Raw genomic sequence first — 17,998 nt, 5'->3', positions numbered from 1 at the left:
TAATGGATAAAGACGTCTTTATTGGTAACTAAAACGAACATTGGTAAAAAATAAAATTAAAACAATAAGTTCTTGATGGAATACGTAGATTTGTCTACCTATATTAGAAAATAAAAAGCTTTCTTCTATAGTAACTACGTGTATGTTTGTAATTGTGACGCACACCATATGTGCGTTGAAAATAAAAACAAAAGTATAATAAATTTAGCCTAATTTTATTAATAAATTTAAAATGTGATTTTAATCAAAAGAGTGGAGTTAGATCTTTGATTTAATGAATAAATTTAAGTAGAAAAATGATTTGTATGCAACAAACTCATTAATAATAAAAATTATTTTTGAAATCAGCAACATTATTTTAATAATAACAATAAATTAACTATTTATGATAATAAGTAGTATTAAAAGTGATGTTTTCTTTGGTATGGGCAAATGAAAAGAGCAATACATCTGAACAAAAAAATGTATATCTTGGGATGGTTATCAAGGACGACGGTAACGAGGAAGAAAATCTGGAAGCGAGGACGATGAGAGGAAGTAAACAGTTAGAAGCGCAGAACGCGATGATAAGATCCCAAAAAATCTCCAGAAAGGCAAAGCTACATCTATACAAAACAATAATAGGCTACGGAGGCGAAACGTGGATTCTTATCAAAGCAGAGGGAGAGAAGGAGGGAGATTTATGGCTGAGAAGAACTAATAATTAAATAAGGAATTTATTTAGAGAAGCAGAACTGAGCAAAATTATGAAATCCAAAAGAATAGAGGGTCACATACAGAGAATGCCCGATTTTAGAACAAAAAAAAAAGATGAACATAGAACAAGGAGGAACAAGAAACAAAAGATAACCAAGAAAAAGATAGTACGCAGTGGTGATGGAAAACCTAAGAGAGAGAGAGAGGAATTCAGGAATTTAGAACCGGAAAACGAAAGCAAAAAATAGGAAAATGGGAAAATGTGAGCAAAAGCAAGTGAAACATTTTCACGAACAAAATTAATTCACACATAAGTATATAAAGTTTTCTCTATAACTGTCCTATTTTCATAGATAAAAAATTTCCAATAAAATCACATTTAATTAATTGTTTTCTTCGGAAAGACAGAAATTTAAAATGAACTGCGAACCCAATTGGTATAAACAAATTTAGGAAAATGGTCTACTTGGTTGGTGAGTTTTTGAACTTGACGCAGTCAAAGGAATATACAAGTCACTATTTTATGAGGTATTCTGTTTCTTTGTTGGCAGACTCGGGAACAAATGTAACGGATAAAAAAGCTTAGAGAAGATGAAAGTCTACGACAGTAACTTAGGGTTACATGGATCAATGTATTATTCATAAAATGATTAAAATTCTGAAAGAATTATGCCGACTACAAAGTGCAGCGATATATCTCACTTCATTTTATATACTGACTGTTAATGCTAATGAAATTGGCAACTAATGTAGATCAAAATCTATTAAATCGCAATGAATTAATATTAGAAAATATTTTTTCGTGCAATTCATGTTTATATTAATAGTTTATCATACTTATATACTGTTTATAATAAAACTAAAGATGTACCGTTAAATTTTGCATGATTATGTCTAGTTTACTATTATTTGATTTAAAAATGTTTTATATTGATTTTATAGTTATTTACATCTGGGAAGTGATTTAGTACGGTACGAGATGGATGCTTATGGACGAGACGACGAAGGAGCCGAATCAAGAATACCTAGTCCAGAGTACATTGATAATAACTTCATGAACGTATATCGAAATTTGTTTATTGTTCTTACTGTTTTTGGTTCTAAATAAAAAGCAAAATTATATTAAAATATGAAATGTCATATTTGACGATTTTACTGAAAAATGCCTCCTTTGATTATTCTCTTATTATTTAAAAAAAAATAGAAATTAACAGAAGTCACTAAGGCAACATTTTAAACAAAGGCAGACACATTGAATTTTTGGAAATACAAAAAATATTTACCAAAAGCAGAAACAGTAGGGCAAATTTTAACAATTAGGTCTTTTCAAAAATACGCAAAAGAATAATAATGCGATGTTTTGCGACTGGCGTGAAAAATACGAGGTAAAAAGTGTTGATGAAAATGTGATGATTTTTTTTTGATGTGGTAAGAACAGTTGTTTTTTAGGAGCATTCTTTTCAAACCTCAAATTTTTAGTCAAAAACATCAAATAGCTCTTCCTTATGGTCTAAATACCCGATGGTCAAATCAATGATTATGGTTACTGAGAATTTCAACATTAAGTCAATAGCTTTTTTGAAAAGAGAAAACAGTGTTTACTATCATCAAAACCAGTCGAAGGTGCTATCAAAAAAAGAAGTTGTAACATTTATGACGCCCCTAACAAAGACTATTTACCAGAGATTGTCGAAGGAAGACATTTATAATTTAGAAATGGACGATGTAGCACTGTTTCTCAATTAATGGTTCGTATTAATAACACAACAACACCTGTTCGACGGTTTTTTACTGTGATCAACATGCAATATTTGGATGTGTTAAGAAAATATAAAAATTTGCGAAAACACCTTTCACTAAAAGCACTTTTGGTAGGTTACAGACAAGGAAAATGCGTAAGTAAAAAATTGTTGAATTCCTCAATCTTGAGAATCCAGAAAAGTACACCGGACATTGCTGCAGAAGAACACTGTTGGCCATCTCTGGGGCTGATATCAATGTTTTAAAAGGGTATGGTGGATGGAAAAGTTATTCAGTGGCTAAAAAATATAAGGAAGAATCCATCGAGAGCAAAAAGAAAATAGCAAGAATGATACAAGGGGGCAAACTTTTGTACAAGTCTTGAACCAAAACCACACACATCTTCCAGCATTATTAAAAATAAAAAAGTACATCCAGTAATTTCTACAATAAATTTTTCTGGTAACAGTAGTTAAATCATTACTGTTAACATTCAAAAATTAGAATGAAAATTTAGTAATTGATTTCATTGATTTTTTATTTCGAACTGGATTGAGAGAATTTAAAGTACCGTAAAGTACAAATATACTGTAAAGTGCCATTTTCCGGACTCAAATTAGTACGGTAAAGTCTACTTTACAGTACAGTATGAAAAAGAATATATTTTCGTTACATTACTTTGTAATCGTTTTCTTCCAATAGTTTTTAGTCATTAAAAATGTCACTTTCATGACAGTTATACAAGAATAATATTTGTATATAAAAAACTGAATTAGGATATTTTCAGAAACAAACTATTTTTTCAGAGTTTTCTATGGGTATTTGAAATAAAATTAGATATATAAAATAAAATTCAATAGATTATGAAGAAAATATTTTTTTAATAAATAAAGCCATTACTTATGCAATCGTCGAATTTAAACCATACTTTTTATTGCAAATTTTGGAAACTAATTTTTTTTCATACAATATTTTGAATTTATGGGTATCTCAAAAAATTTCGAGGTAAGTATTTTAAAAAGAAAACAAGAAACTATTTTTTTCATATAATATTTTGAACTTATGAGTATCTCAAAAAAATAGGTAAGTACTTTATAAAAAAACGAAAACAAGAAACATGCACGTTTGCAATAGCTAAGTTGGAGATTGTCATGTAATATACAAACATTAGTATAGTCCTAATACCTAACCCTCATATAAGATTCTGAAAAAAATCAATGTTGTTTTAAATGATGTTTTAAAAATTTAATTGGCATTGTAAAGTACGATTTAAACTCCAACATAGCATAAGTAATTATTGAAACTATTATAAAAATATTATTTTAATCATAATTGAATAAAATTAATTGCCATTGGTAGCGAGAGGGCCTCCTTAATTGAAAATTCTAATGTTATACTGGGTACACAGCTTCAAATAAGGGAAAATGATTCCCTCTTCGTCCCTCTGAAAGTTTTCACCGTTAATAAAATAATTCAATGTCAAAGAAAATTAATAAAATTGATTTTTCTCTAAACAAGAAAGGCTTCAACCCTAATTGATTTCCCATTATTTGTATTTTTGGTATTATTTTGCATTATTTTACTAAAGATTTTTATAAATAGGGTCGTTTATTAACTAATTCAATTTAGCGTTATTTTTAACCGAACATTAATAATTGTCAAACAGTTTTATTTTTAATTTGTAATGTACCTAAAAGACATCATAGTTAGTAACTCACGATAATTAGCGTGACATACAGTGTTGTTCAAAAGTCCTTTCTTTCATATTCCTACATCTCAAGTTGCGTAAAGATTATCACATTCTTAGTGGATATGTGACTACTTAAACCCAGTATACACGTGCTTAAACACCATCATAAATGAAGTACAATGAGAATAAAATTTCTAAATACAAGAAAATCGTATGGAATAGACCAAATGACTTCAAAAATGAGTGACTACCATAAAAATGAGTAATGCTTTTGACACTATCTCGTATACCACCCATCGAAAAAACTACTGGTTACAACTATTTAAAAAAATAATTCTAGTTCCCAAACAAGGTAAAGATTCCAAATACTAGAGAGACCTCTACTATGAAGGAAAAGTAAAACTGGATACCAAGTACCAATCAATTTGGTTTTTGAGAGAAGTATGGTGCAGCAAGTCCACAGAATTTTTTACGACATAAATATAGCTCTAAAAGAAAAAATACTGCACATAAGGTTTGGCACAAGTACCTAAACAACAAAATTAACAAATATCTTCCAATAAAATACTTCAAATTATTGTCATCATACCTAACAGAAAGAGAATTCCGAACAAGAATGAATGGACCTACATCCAACAACTATACAGAACAAACATATGTCTGTCAAAGCAGTATTCTTAACCCGTACTATGAACAACAGACCTACTAACAAAGGATAAAACTCTCATAGAAACCCAGCTACAACATTACACTTAATGGATATCTAAACGTGGATAGAGAATCAAAATCAGTTCAAGTGACTTATACTTGCCAGTTTTCCTGAATAATATAGAAATAGCATAGATCACAAGGAAATATACTAGCTACTTGGATTAAAAGCCAAACTATCACTATAAAACAAATTTCTACTATACACAACCTTCATTGAATCCACAGTGTATCGTATTGAATTATGGGGCTGTGAACAAACCAAACATGGGTAACATCCAGCGAAGTCAATCCACCATGGTATGTGTTACATCAATGACTACACAGTAATCTCAAAGTTCTACATCCGTAAGTCATAGGTAAACCATCATAAGTGCTTTTTTTTTCACTTTTGAAATTTTTACCTCAAGTGACTCATTTTTTAATGATTTTCATCGAGGATAATTATTATATTATTTTGCATGTAGTTTTCCTCAATAAAAATGAGTCACTTAAGATAAAACGTAAAAAAGTAAAGAAAATGCATTTATGATGGTTTACCTCTGACTTACAGATATATACAAGAAGTAGTCCTACACCCAAGTAGAAACACCACAATATTCTCGAAAACCGCGTACCACGTCAATGCATTAATTCATCTCCTCCTGGAATCTCAAAACTCAGAAGGAATTAGCTAGCTGACCTAAGCAAAGGTTGAAAAGGACTGGAAAATACCTTATCACACCAGATAGGAGCACAAAACTACTCTCAAGCCAAGCATTAGCTTATAGAACTATGTCTTTTTTTATTGCTGTTGAATACATAATATAATTTTTAACTTCTTGGGTAGACATTTAAAACCTGCAAGATTAATCAAACTGATAATATAAAGAGATTGATAGTAGTATAAATAAGATTACTTATACCTAAACGTCTTCAATAAATTGATAAATAGATACTGAAAGACTGATAAAGAAAAGATATTATCAACTTATAACATTGGGGTTAGCGGAATAAGAAAGGACTTTCAGATAACAAATTATGGATTGAGAATCTAACGGGTAAGGACAAAAAATATAAGAGAATTCGAATACCTGGGAGCAACACTGTCAAACAAAAATAAAGAGCGGACAGAAATAAAGGAGAGATTAGTCAAAAGAAGTAAAGTCATGAGATAATTGAAATGATAAAATCAGAAGACTTATCTAAAGCCGCCAAACTTATAATATACAATAAGACTCTGCTTAGCGCTGTTTCTGTGTAGCGCTCTGTTATTTCAATATTTCAACCCGGGAAATCCCCGAAATTGTGCGCCAAAATTAGAATATACAGTAAGATCCTGCTTAACGCTAGGTTTCCAAATATATATCCGAAATAGTGTATGTAGTTATGTTGGTTTTTTATCATTTGAAACATTTGTTGACATTGTGGCAAATGGTGATATGAAAGCGGCGGCTGAATTCCAAGTAAAAAGAATAATTGAAAATGAAAACTCTACTCCTTAATTGCTGTTCAATGTTGATGAAACAGGTGTGTTTTGGAAAAGGATGCCAAAATGAACATTTCTATCCCGTGAAGATGAACGAGAATTAGGATTAAAAGCTGCGAAAGATCACTTAACACTTCCACTGAGTGGTAACGCAAGCGTTTCAATTAAAACCACTAATAGTTTACCACTTCAAAAATCCAAGAGCGATGAAAGGCATATCTAAATCAACTTTATCTGTAATTTGGTAGTCTATATCATGGATAACTATAAAAATTGTCCAGGATTGGTTCACTGAGAATATTTCTGCACGTCTGTTAAACGAAATTAAAGAACTTAAACAAAGAGCACTACTATTAATTGATAATGCTACAAGCCACCCAACAAATTTATTAGACTTAACAACATGAATTCCATTTGAAGTAGTTTTCTTGCCGCCATACAGGCCTTAGTCTAATGGACCAAGGCCTGATATCCAATATTAATGCTTATTACTTGCTGTAGAAAACATGAACCTTTCTTGGAATGAGGCAACAGAAAGATCTTTGGAAGGAGTATGAAAGAACATTTGACCAGATTCAAGTAAGAGCAAGGACGTTAGACACTGTCGATATGGATGAAATAGTCGAAGAAATAGTGGTATTAGCGAAATAAACTGATTTAGAGTAAATATGGAAGATGTCGAAGAAAAAGTTCATGAAACAGAAGCTAATCTTTCTAACGATGAGCTCAAGGAATTAACTGAGCAAGAAAAAAAATATTCATAGTAGTGATTTCTAAGAAGAGCAAAAAGAACTTTGGATGATGTTTGTTAAAAGGAGTTTGACCACTATAACTGAAATTTTGGACGAATTTGTTGAAGGTGATCCAAATTTTGGCAGGAGTTCAAAAGCAAGACTGTGTGTTATAGATGTTTTATCCATTCGTCAACAACTTTTATTGCAAACTACATTAGATATCTTCTTGACAAAAAACCAGAAAATTGGAAACACAGAATAGACTGAATAATCTAATGGACTTAAAACAAACATACCTAACCTAAACAATTTTCTCTCCAACTTCTCGTAACCTCATTATTCACATGTTATAATAGCCTTGTTTATCGCTGTTTCATATACCAGGCGGTAAAGGGGTCTTACTGTACCTAACAATAATACGACCAACATTTACATACGGAAGTGAAACATGGGTTTTAACAAAGGCAGAAGAAACAAAATTAATTCTATGGAAAAGAAAGGTGTTGAGGAAAATTTTTTTGGGGAATAAAAACATGTGAAAGACTATAGAGAAGAAGAATTGAAGGATTTGTATAAACACCCATCAATAACAAGATACATAAAAGCCCAAACAGTAAAATGGTTGGGGCATACTAAAAGGATGCCGGGAAATATATATAGAAATAGAAAAAGGGCTACTAAAAAAGAGGGAGGAGGTACAAGAATGAGGGGCAAAATTGTTGGATTCAGTTGAGGATTGATGAGAAAAGAAAAATAAACCATGGGCCTTGAAGAAAATACCTTTGTTCAACTGATATGTTTGGAAAAGAATATCATGATATTCTACATTTCATACCTCATATTGTAACAAACTTTTTACATTACATGAGCAAGGTATCTCAAAAAAAACTAAAAACTGCGTCATAATCGAAAACAATATTGTCTGAAGCTATGAAACAGAAACATACCCAATCGACAAGAAAATACTTTGCTGTATAACTGGAATTTATTTATTATTGATTCCAATGAACTAAGCTTCAATCTGCTAAATCCTTAATACGAAGATTTCTTATAGTTACTCGTACTAAAAACGGTAAAATTCATTTTAAACTTTATTGAGAAAATATCTAATTTCTTTTGATTAGATTGAGAAAAATATTTGGTAATAAATTTTGACTTTAAAAACGTGGCGCAGACAGTAGGATAGATATGATGAATAAAAAAAGGTTAATTACTGAAGACGAACTTGTCGGTTGCCTGATGTAATTATATTGTCTCACTAATCATATTATTGTTATTATTAATTATTATTATGGGTATTGATGAAATAGTATTGTGTAAAAATATCTGTGTCAGAAACTCCATTCTTCAGATAATATGTCGGTTAGGTTAGTCGCCTAATATAGTTAAAAAATAACAAAATTTCTAAATAGCAAATAAAATCACAACCAAATACATTTCAGCACGTACATGGGGTAACTTGTACCCTATTTATTACTGAAAGCCAAAAATGAAATAACACATCGTTAAACTTAAAAACATAATATAAATTAACACAAGATATTTACCTTTCAGGTACAAATTAAAACAATAAACATTTTTGTTACAACAATAAGTATATAAAGTATAAATTAATATTGTTCACACCAATTGTGATATATGAGGGGTGTTTAAATGCAAATGTACAAAACGTCTTAACAAACGAAACGGTTGTGACCTGATTTTATAAATATGCCAGCGCCCCGACATGTGTAGAGAAAACGGGCAGTTGTATGTTAATTAATGCAACAGAAGTCAAGATGATGTTCACCGCCTCTTTTAACGTCCGAGTTCTAGTACTCATCGAATTCCTCGAGCATTAACATTGACGTGATCAAACGGCATGTGCTGCTCGCAAAGTGAGATAATGCACGTTCACACATCTCCAGTGTCCATGCAAGTTCAAGTGTTCTAAAACCCGGACTTGTCTCCCTGTGACTTTTTGGTCAACTGAAAAAATACATTATAAGGAAGTGCTTAATTACGAACGAAGGATTGATGGACACAGTAGATATCTGAGTCTGTTCAGAGCCATATGAATACTGGAAACAGGGAGCTCATCTTGGTAAAGTTGCGCTCAAACCTCTGAGATTTAATACAGTGTCGTTTTGATCATTTTTATTTGAACACCCGTCGTATTATAAAATAATGGCAACTTACAATCAAATAAAATTAATAGGAAATTATATGCACAATTTTTAGAATTAATAAAATATTTTTTCAAGTACACTTTTGTCTAAATGTCTAAAACCAAATAGTAAGAGATATTATCCTTCAAAATGGTGAATTTGTATAATCATTTATCAAATACTTTATTAGAATGATTAATTTCATCTAATTCTGTATGAGTTAGAGGTCATTTTAAAAAAGTACAAGTGTCATGTACAAACTAGTTTCTTTAAACTTAATATAACTCACTGCTCTCTGAAACTAGTTTATAACGGGTGTCTGATGGCAGAATTAGGTTGAACAACATGCATTTGTAATCGCAGGGGATTTCAAAATCAATTATTTGTGTGCAATTGCTCGTCGAAGATTTTGTTCACGTTACAATATTCGTCGGTTACGTGAAGATTGATTGATTCGACCATGGGTGCGAAAGTTCCGAGCAGTAAGTTCAGCAGAAAACAATCCACGACCGGAACCCAGCAAGACGTCTAAAACGAATTAAAACATTGAAGTCGTCGCGGCAAGTTTACGCGATAATCCGCGTCAGTCGGTTCAGCTGCCTTGGGGCTTCCAAAAACTATAGTGCACGAAATATTGAAAGAGGGCCTTAAATTTCATCCATTTAAAATTCAAATTGTGGAAGCGCTTGAACCTAATGATCAGAATATGCGTAAAAATTTCTGAGACAATGTTGGAGCGATGTCGAACAGTGAACAATATCTTTCAGAGTGATGAAGCCCATTTTCATTTGAATGGAAGTGTAAACAAGCAAAATTGTGGTCATTGGTCCCCTAAAAGACAAAACTCCCGATTAAAACATCAACAGCCACTTCACAGTCCCAAAATGACAGTTTGGTGTGCGTTGTCAAGCAAGCAATATCCGTAGTCGGTGTTGCTTATAGGCGAATGTTTAACGATTATTTATTTCCAACATTGAGAGAACATTCTGCCTTTACTTCACAGACATGGTTTCAGCAAGATGGCGCCACGTCACACACTGCTAGGGAGACCATGGCGCTGCTTCGTTATTTCTTTCCTAGCAAATTAATGAGCCGTTACGGTGACATCCCTTGGCCACCCAGATCCCCGGATCTTACCTCTCCATGGACGTTTTTCTGAGGGGGTATCTCAAAAGTAATGTGTACGAAATAAGCCCGGCGATAATCTCTGAACTGAAAGAAAATATTGTTCGCGAAGTCAATGGCATCTCGGCGGCAATTCTCCAGCGAGCGGCAAGATATACCGAAACCAGGTTCCGAGATCGGTATCAGACGTAACGGTTAACATTTGGACGATGCAATTTTTAAAAAATAAAACCCACATTTATCTATTTATCTATTGATTAAAACTGGAAATCGATACGTTCAGTAGTTTTTTAGTTATATAGATTTTGAAACTAATTTTGCCACCGGATAATTAAAACCCGTTTTCAGTTAATTTTAGTTGGGACAGGGGAAAACTAGTTCTAAAAAATCTCTTCCGTTAAAACTAGTTTTTACTGCTCAAACTAGAGTTAACTCAATTTTTTATTGGGAACTTTATGTCTTTGCAGTGCTACTGAACAATTATCCACCGGTGGGAGGCAAGATTTCGTAAAATGCAACGTCCAATAAGAAAAAATTAGTACATTCTAGTATTTCCTAGTAAAAATGTAGAAAAACTAGTTTTAACGCAAAGAGTACTAGTCAACACTAGTTTTGACGAGTAAAAACAAGTTTTACTGGAATGGGTTGGTGAAATCTAACCTTCCTTTGTCAAAACTAGAATGAACTGAAAACGGATTTCAACTGTAACATATTAATTTCGAAAAAGGTGACTGGTGGCACAAAATTAGTTATCCTGATTTATTTAATGACTTCCATAATTGGGAATTTCATAATAACTCATTTGACCGATATTTGAAAACATATTTTCAACTCACACCTTCAAAGGCTTGTATCTCTCTTATTTTTAAAACTATTCTCTAGAACTCTAGAAATTAATAAACTGAACACCCTTGTATATGAGCTAAAAGTGTACTTTTGAACACATGTATATATGTTAAACAAATATAAAACAGGATAGTGTCGAATGAAGTATATTTGCAGTAACACCATTTTTTATAACAATTTTAACTTAAAACTTTGGGCTGAAAAATAAACCATTTTTATGCTTCACTTTTTTATCAATTTAGACAGTTTTAAGTATAAAATCGTGATGAACAGATCAATATTTATTTATATGTAAAAGTTTAAACCATTCTCCAGCATAATAAAATAAAAGCTGAAGTTTTGTAGTTTGAAAGCTGCAATCATTTAAAAAAATTGTTTGCTATGTCATATTATAGCCCAGTCGGTGGAGGCAATTTTTCACCAAAATAATAAGTTATAAGCAAAAAGGTTGATTTTTTTACAAGTACTTCAAACTATACTTATTGATTTTAGAAAAACTTCAGAGATCAAAAAAAATAAAAAACAATTTCGATAATCATTTTGATTTTCAAAATTTTCCATTATTTCAGTTTGTAATAAAGATAGAACAAAATAAAAAATACTACATTGTGGGGTGAGTTTTTCTCGATCCCTTACACTTTTTTTGTGAAAACTATAGATTTCTTGGAAAACAATCGTAAATCTATTAAATCTATCAAGTCGTTTTTCTAAGGCAATCAAGCTTATAATTTCTTCTATAGTCGCCAAAGTTATTAATTTTCATTAAATCACTTTGTAGAAATGATTTTTTTCTGTTTTTTTTAAGCAAACAATTGAGAATTTTGGAAAAATTTCGAATTTTCCGAAAAACTTTCAGATAATTTTTTTTTACTCAATTGTAAGCAATATGGAAAAAATCAATACATATTAAAATTTCTTCTTTTTATATAATGTTTGATTGGAAATATAGAAAAATTATTTAGAATCTACATCTTCATCAATACTGATATCGGAATCTGATTTTCACTCTCAGATTCATCGTCACTTGACTTATTTGAGAGTTGATGAAAATTTTTACAATTATCAGGGACCCAAGTCTTACAAGCTGAAGAATATAGCATGGTTTCAATATTACATCCCAAATGTTAAACGTGCGTCACATTTACGTTTTACTGTACTACGTGGAATTCGTATTTTAGGCAGGGAGGCTTATTACTTTCTAGATTTTTTTCCGAGTAAATTATAGTTTTTACAAAAAAAGTGTAAGGGACCTTTTTTATCGAGAAAAACTCACACTACAAGGTAGTATTTTTTTTATTTTCTCCTATCTTCATCACAAACTGAGATAATGGGACATTTTGAGAATCAGAATGATTCTTGAAATTTTTTTTTACTTTGAGAAATCTATAAATCTCCGAAGTTCTTCTTATATCAATTAGCCTACTTCAAAGTAATTCTAAAAAGATTTTCGGGAATGAATGTATACAACAATGATGTTACTGCAATCATCTTTATGATAATATCAAGAAGAATAATACATGTGATTAGCATGTTCCAGCTATTATTATTATAAGCATTTGATAAAAACTTTTCACTAGGTTATGGGAAAAATTAAACTTTTAGAGCATGTTTACGGTGGTTTAAAAATATGTGCCAACACTATATCAAAACGCACAAAAAATATTTTTGTTCGTTTTTAGTAAGCATTCAACAGTTAGTGATAACGTAAAGCATTTTGAGAGGAATCTCCCAAATTAGAATTTCCTCCCGTTTTAAACGCTATATTAATTTCTTTTAAAACGTGTTATTATGTGCATATTTTATCCATAGATATAACAAAAATAAATATAAAAATCAACCAACATTTACATACAGTATTGTTCAAATTAAAGGAATAAATTTGTTCATTCGTCAAACGGCGACTATAAGGAAAAATCCTGAAAATCGTCCATTATTATTTTTAAACAGGCTATTTGTAAGGGTACGTTTTTATTTTTGAAGTCATCTGTGTGAACCAAAATTTTTAAATGGAAATGTGGGTAGTGTAATACATTATTTGAAAGGCCTTTTTAATTCCTATTCAGTCATATCAATATCTCTAAGTAATTAATCTTTATTAATGTTTATATTTGTCTAATAACAAAGCGGCTGATCCAGATAAAATTACTTCAGAAATACTCAAACTCATCGATGAGAGAGGCATTACAGCACTGCATAAGGTGTTCAACATCATATATAAGCCAGGTTACTACCCAAGGCAATGGTTAAGCTCTAATTTTATCCCCTTGCCTAAGAAGACAAAAGCAATGCCTGATGAGCAATAACCTAAAAATATTTCTTAAAATCATACACCAAAGAATATTCCGAAAATGTGAAAGAGGTATATGCGACTCATAATTTGGGTTAAGGCAAGGGTTAGGCACAAAAGAGGCAATAGTCGCAAAACAAGTGCTTGTCCAGAACTGGTATGACCAAAGAAAGGACGTTTGCTTTTGTTTCATAAATTATAAAAAGGCATTCGATCGCGTACAGCACCACAAACTAATGCAGCTCCTCAAAAGGCTTGATATAGATCAGAAAGACATCCGATACATTGATAACCTATACTGGAATCAAACAGCGCATGTCCGACAATATCAGATCAAAATATCTGATCTTATTAAATTTATATTCCGAAGCAATTTTCCAATAGACTCTAGAGGATATAGAATCAAAGTTAATGGACGTGGATTAACAATATCCGTTATGCGGACCATACACGACCTACAACAACTGTCAATAAGATAAAAGAACAGAGCAAATCAATGGGCCTTAACATCAAAACAACATTTATGATTTTTTCAAGAAACATAAAAATGTTTGAAAACGCCACCGTAACATTTAACGCAATTCCCTTAGAAAGGGTGGATAAATTCAAATATCTGGGAATCTGGCTTCTTGAAGACTGGGCATCAGACAAAAAAATAAAATATCGCATTGAACAAGCCGGACAGGAATTCTTAAGGTTCCGAATAGTGCTTACTTGCCTGACTTTGATCTTAATCTACGTCTGAGGTTCGTGAAGAGGTACGTTTGGTCGGTGCTTCTCTACGGCATGGAAGGCTGGACATTGAAGACGACTGCGATTAACAAGTTGGTGGCTTTCGAGATGTGGCGGCACCGCAGAATCCTTAAGGTACCTTGGACGGCTTGATTGAAAAACGGAGAAATTCTGAGACGCATCGGAAAACAACGTGAATTATTTAAGAATTAATTAAGAAGAGGAAAACGGCGAACCTAAGGCAAATTATGCGAAAAAACAAATATCAATTTTTGCACCTACTGATCGAAGATAATATTGAAGGAGAGGGGGGTTCGGAAGGAAGAAAATATCTTGGCTGCGAAACATCAGGTAGTGGACAGGACTACACGATATACAATCCTTAATACACACCGCAAGAAATGGAGAAGCGATGAAAAATGTTATCCCGAACATCCGCTAGTGGATACGCATTAAAAGAAGAAGAATATTTGTCCAAAAAATAAGCAAATTAAGTACTCAAATTGTTAATTTATAACTGTAGTTAAATAAGAAAGGCGTGCTATGAACTCTTCTCGAACCTTCTCTATAACTTTCGCAGTTGTTCATGCAATCTTAATACGTATTCTTTCTAAGAGTTCAATGATCTATTTGATCAAACTTATTAGTACTCAGCTACGATAATATGACCATACTTTTTTGAACAAACCTTAACAGGTCCTCGATATTTAGAATTTCCTCAAAACTTCTTCTTGATATCCAAATTGAACCGGTTTTTTCCAAACATAAATGATTTATAGCTGCAGTAAGATCGTGCGCATCTACAGCATGCTGTCTTGGTGCGCGACTACTTGAGCAACGTCTTTCCAAACCAGTACATAAGTCGAAAATGAACAATAGAATGGTCGCCTGATTTGACACCTCTTGATTTTTTTAAAGGGGATACGTGAAAAGTGAAGTGTACTAATATGGATTACAAAATATCATTGAGCTCAAAGAAAGAATATGTGTATTAAGGTTAGTTAGTAGTTAGTTAAGTAACTCTGGAAGTTATTCGAGAAGAGTTCGCGGCAGGTCTTTCTAAATCGGAGCACTTAGTACAAAATTGAAAATTTTGGCGGTAACGTCATCTTGCTCACACATATGACGTCAAAAATAAAAACGCAACGTTACAAATAACCAGGATTTTCTTCAAAGTCGCCGGTTTACGAAATAACTAATTTATTTGCATTTGCACCATACTGTATATTTTCAATGAACATAAAAATTATAAAATTGATGTACACAAAAAATTCTATAAGTAATAGTCATGTTCAAAATAAAGTCTTTTTTCCTTAAGATAAAATAAAAATTGTCTTTTTAACGTCAACAATATTAGAAATAAAAAGCGTTATTATAAATTCAATAGACCAGCATAGCAATAAGAAAATTCATGTTTTATAAATAGCAAAATATGAATTAAATTTCATTTATTTGTTTAAAAAGTGTTTTAGGGTATGAATATTTAATATAAAGAAATCATTTGAGTGGTACAAAATTTTGATAATACCAAAATTGACTTCTAATTTAAAATTCGATTCTTTCCAGTTCAAAAGATTTGGATAACAGACATAACAATATTAAAAAAAAAACAATTATACACCTTGTAGCATAAATTAAAGATTTCCTAGACACATGTACGAGGATTGTCCATAAAATAACATTCCCAAGGAGCTACAGACGCTAGGAACGTTGTTAGGCGGGCTTTGGCAAAACTAGCATGTAACTTGGCTCCCTTTCTCCCAGTTCCCGCCACGGCGAGCTTTCTAGGACGTTAATTCTTGTCTTGATAGTCCTGAAAGATGGAGCTTCTATTTGATTACTACGCTCTGCAATTCGTTATTTGTGTTCCTCCGGTTCCCAATTGTATAAGGTGTATGGGGAAAAGTGTGCAGCATACGCGCAAATGAAACATGGAATTCAATGATGGACGTACAGACGGCAAAGACGAACTACGTTCTGGTCGATCATTGCTTCCAGAGCAAGTGATTGCAAAAAGAAATTCTGAAAGATCGACGGCGACTGCATTCTCAACATTTTGAGATACCGTTTAGGATATACCAAGGTGCGTGTTATCAACAGATTTGGATTGATTACTTGTTCACCCCCCCCTTATAGCCCATACTTGGCGCCAGTTATTTCTATCTCTTCCCTGAATTAAAGAAATACTTCGCACATCACAACCGACGAAGAGTTGAAAGGAGAGGGTTCAAACTATTTTCGCAGATTTCTATTATTTAGGCATAAAAAGGTGGGACACCGCATGCCAAAATGCATTAATTATATCGAAAAATAGAGGAAGGTCTTAGCTTTCCAAAAATGTATTATTCAATGCCAATAAACGTGGTTTTCATTGTGAAAATTCGTTGAGAACCTTATTTTGTGGACAAGCCTCGTATTTTTATGTAACGAAACGAATGCGATGTCTGTGAAAGATTTTATATACACGACTGTGGTCATCTGGTTTCGGCTTATAGAAGCGAGGTTGTCATATGTTAATTTTGGCTAAGTTTTTAATATACTAGGTAATATTTTACTCAAAAGTAGAGTAGGAATTCTAGCTTTCAGAAAAAGTATGACCAACATATCTCCATAAACGTTTAAAATTGTCGTTCAGGTTAAGAGACGGGAGTTATCATGTGTTCTTGGTAATAATTTCAAATTACTCATTGCATCATTAGTTTTTTTTTGATAACCGAATAAGGCAAAGGTTATCTACATAAAAAATTAATAAACAAAAAATTGGTTTGAAGCCAAAGACAATTATTTTCATAGTGGGTACCAGAAATATTTTTTTTATTACATATGTTGGCAAAATCTACATTAACGTAATCTTTAATCTATGCTTATAGTCCAAATTGATGAGAATTATTATTTATAAATACAAAAATAATATACAGTGTAATAATTACTTTCACTTTTGAGATTTTCAAATTATGTGCGTGAAGGCAACAACAAGATATGTAGCAAAACATTATTTACAATGCCATAATTACCCAAAGAAGCTAAGAGTCAAGATTGAGTGTCTTTCTGATATGTTCCGAATATTCAGATAAAAAATCATTCATGAATCATATGTACCACATTTATTAGTTGATATTATAATTGTTGTAAATATTTATAGAGGAGGATTTTTGAATATCGTAAACTCTATTTGTTCAAATTAACAATGAATTATATTTTTAATAAAATGGCTGCAGAAAAAATGAATCATTTTATCTATTGAATTGATTGATAGAATATTTGAATTGAATCTAGAGATGTTAATTGATACTATCTACTAGTCTACTGAAATACAATATCTATTTAATCATTCAATTTCAGTTATAATTCAAAGGAATACTCAGTGAGGTCTTTTGAACAATTGATCTCCTGGATTGCATTTTTTTGATGGAGAAGATTTTGAACTTTGAAATCCAGAAATATTCGCACCTCTTTCCTCAGAGGAACTTCTACCTTTATTAAGGATGTCACGTATATGCTGAACAATTAGATCAATTGCAACTGAAACAAAAAATTAAATGTGTTATTACGTTGAAAGTACATTTTAATGTCGAAAACCAAAGAAAAATAGAGTAGGAATGGAAAAATAAAAAATATATATCGATATACTTTATACTAATAGTTTTACATCGATATTTTTACCCCAAAGTGCGATTACCTAAAGCATCATAAGAATATTGAAAATGAAAAAAAAACAGCTCAAGTGTAGTAGTTCCATTGATTCTATTATCAAATCAGTCACACTTTTCGTTAATGAAAAATTATAATGGAATGTTCAATGCCCCATTCACCCACGATATTCAA

At 31.7% G+C, this 17,998-nt stretch overlaps 1 protein-coding gene across 1 annotated transcript in view; it reads right to left on the bottom strand.

The window, feature by feature from the left end:
- The window catches only part of LOC130448646 (uridine-cytidine kinase), a 42,760-nt gene continuing 24,762 nt past the window's right edge, over window positions 1–17,998 (bottom strand). Inside the window, exon 6 of the mRNA XM_056786097.1 lies at window positions 1–17,695. Within this exon, the coding sequence (XP_056642075.1) occupies window positions 17,535–17,695 (161 nt within the window). The 3' untranslated portion in view covers window positions 1–17,534. The remainder of the gene's footprint in view (window positions 17,696–17,998) is intronic.

This window comes from Diorhabda sublineata, chromosome 9 (assembly GCF_026230105.1).
Source record: "Diorhabda sublineata isolate icDioSubl1.1 chromosome 9, icDioSubl1.1, whole genome shotgun sequence".
NCBI classification, from domain to species: Eukaryota; Metazoa; Arthropoda; class Insecta; order Coleoptera; family Chrysomelidae; genus Diorhabda; species Diorhabda sublineata.
Note: the sequence above shows the minus strand (reverse complement) of the source record. Positions and strands in the feature narration are given on the sequence as shown.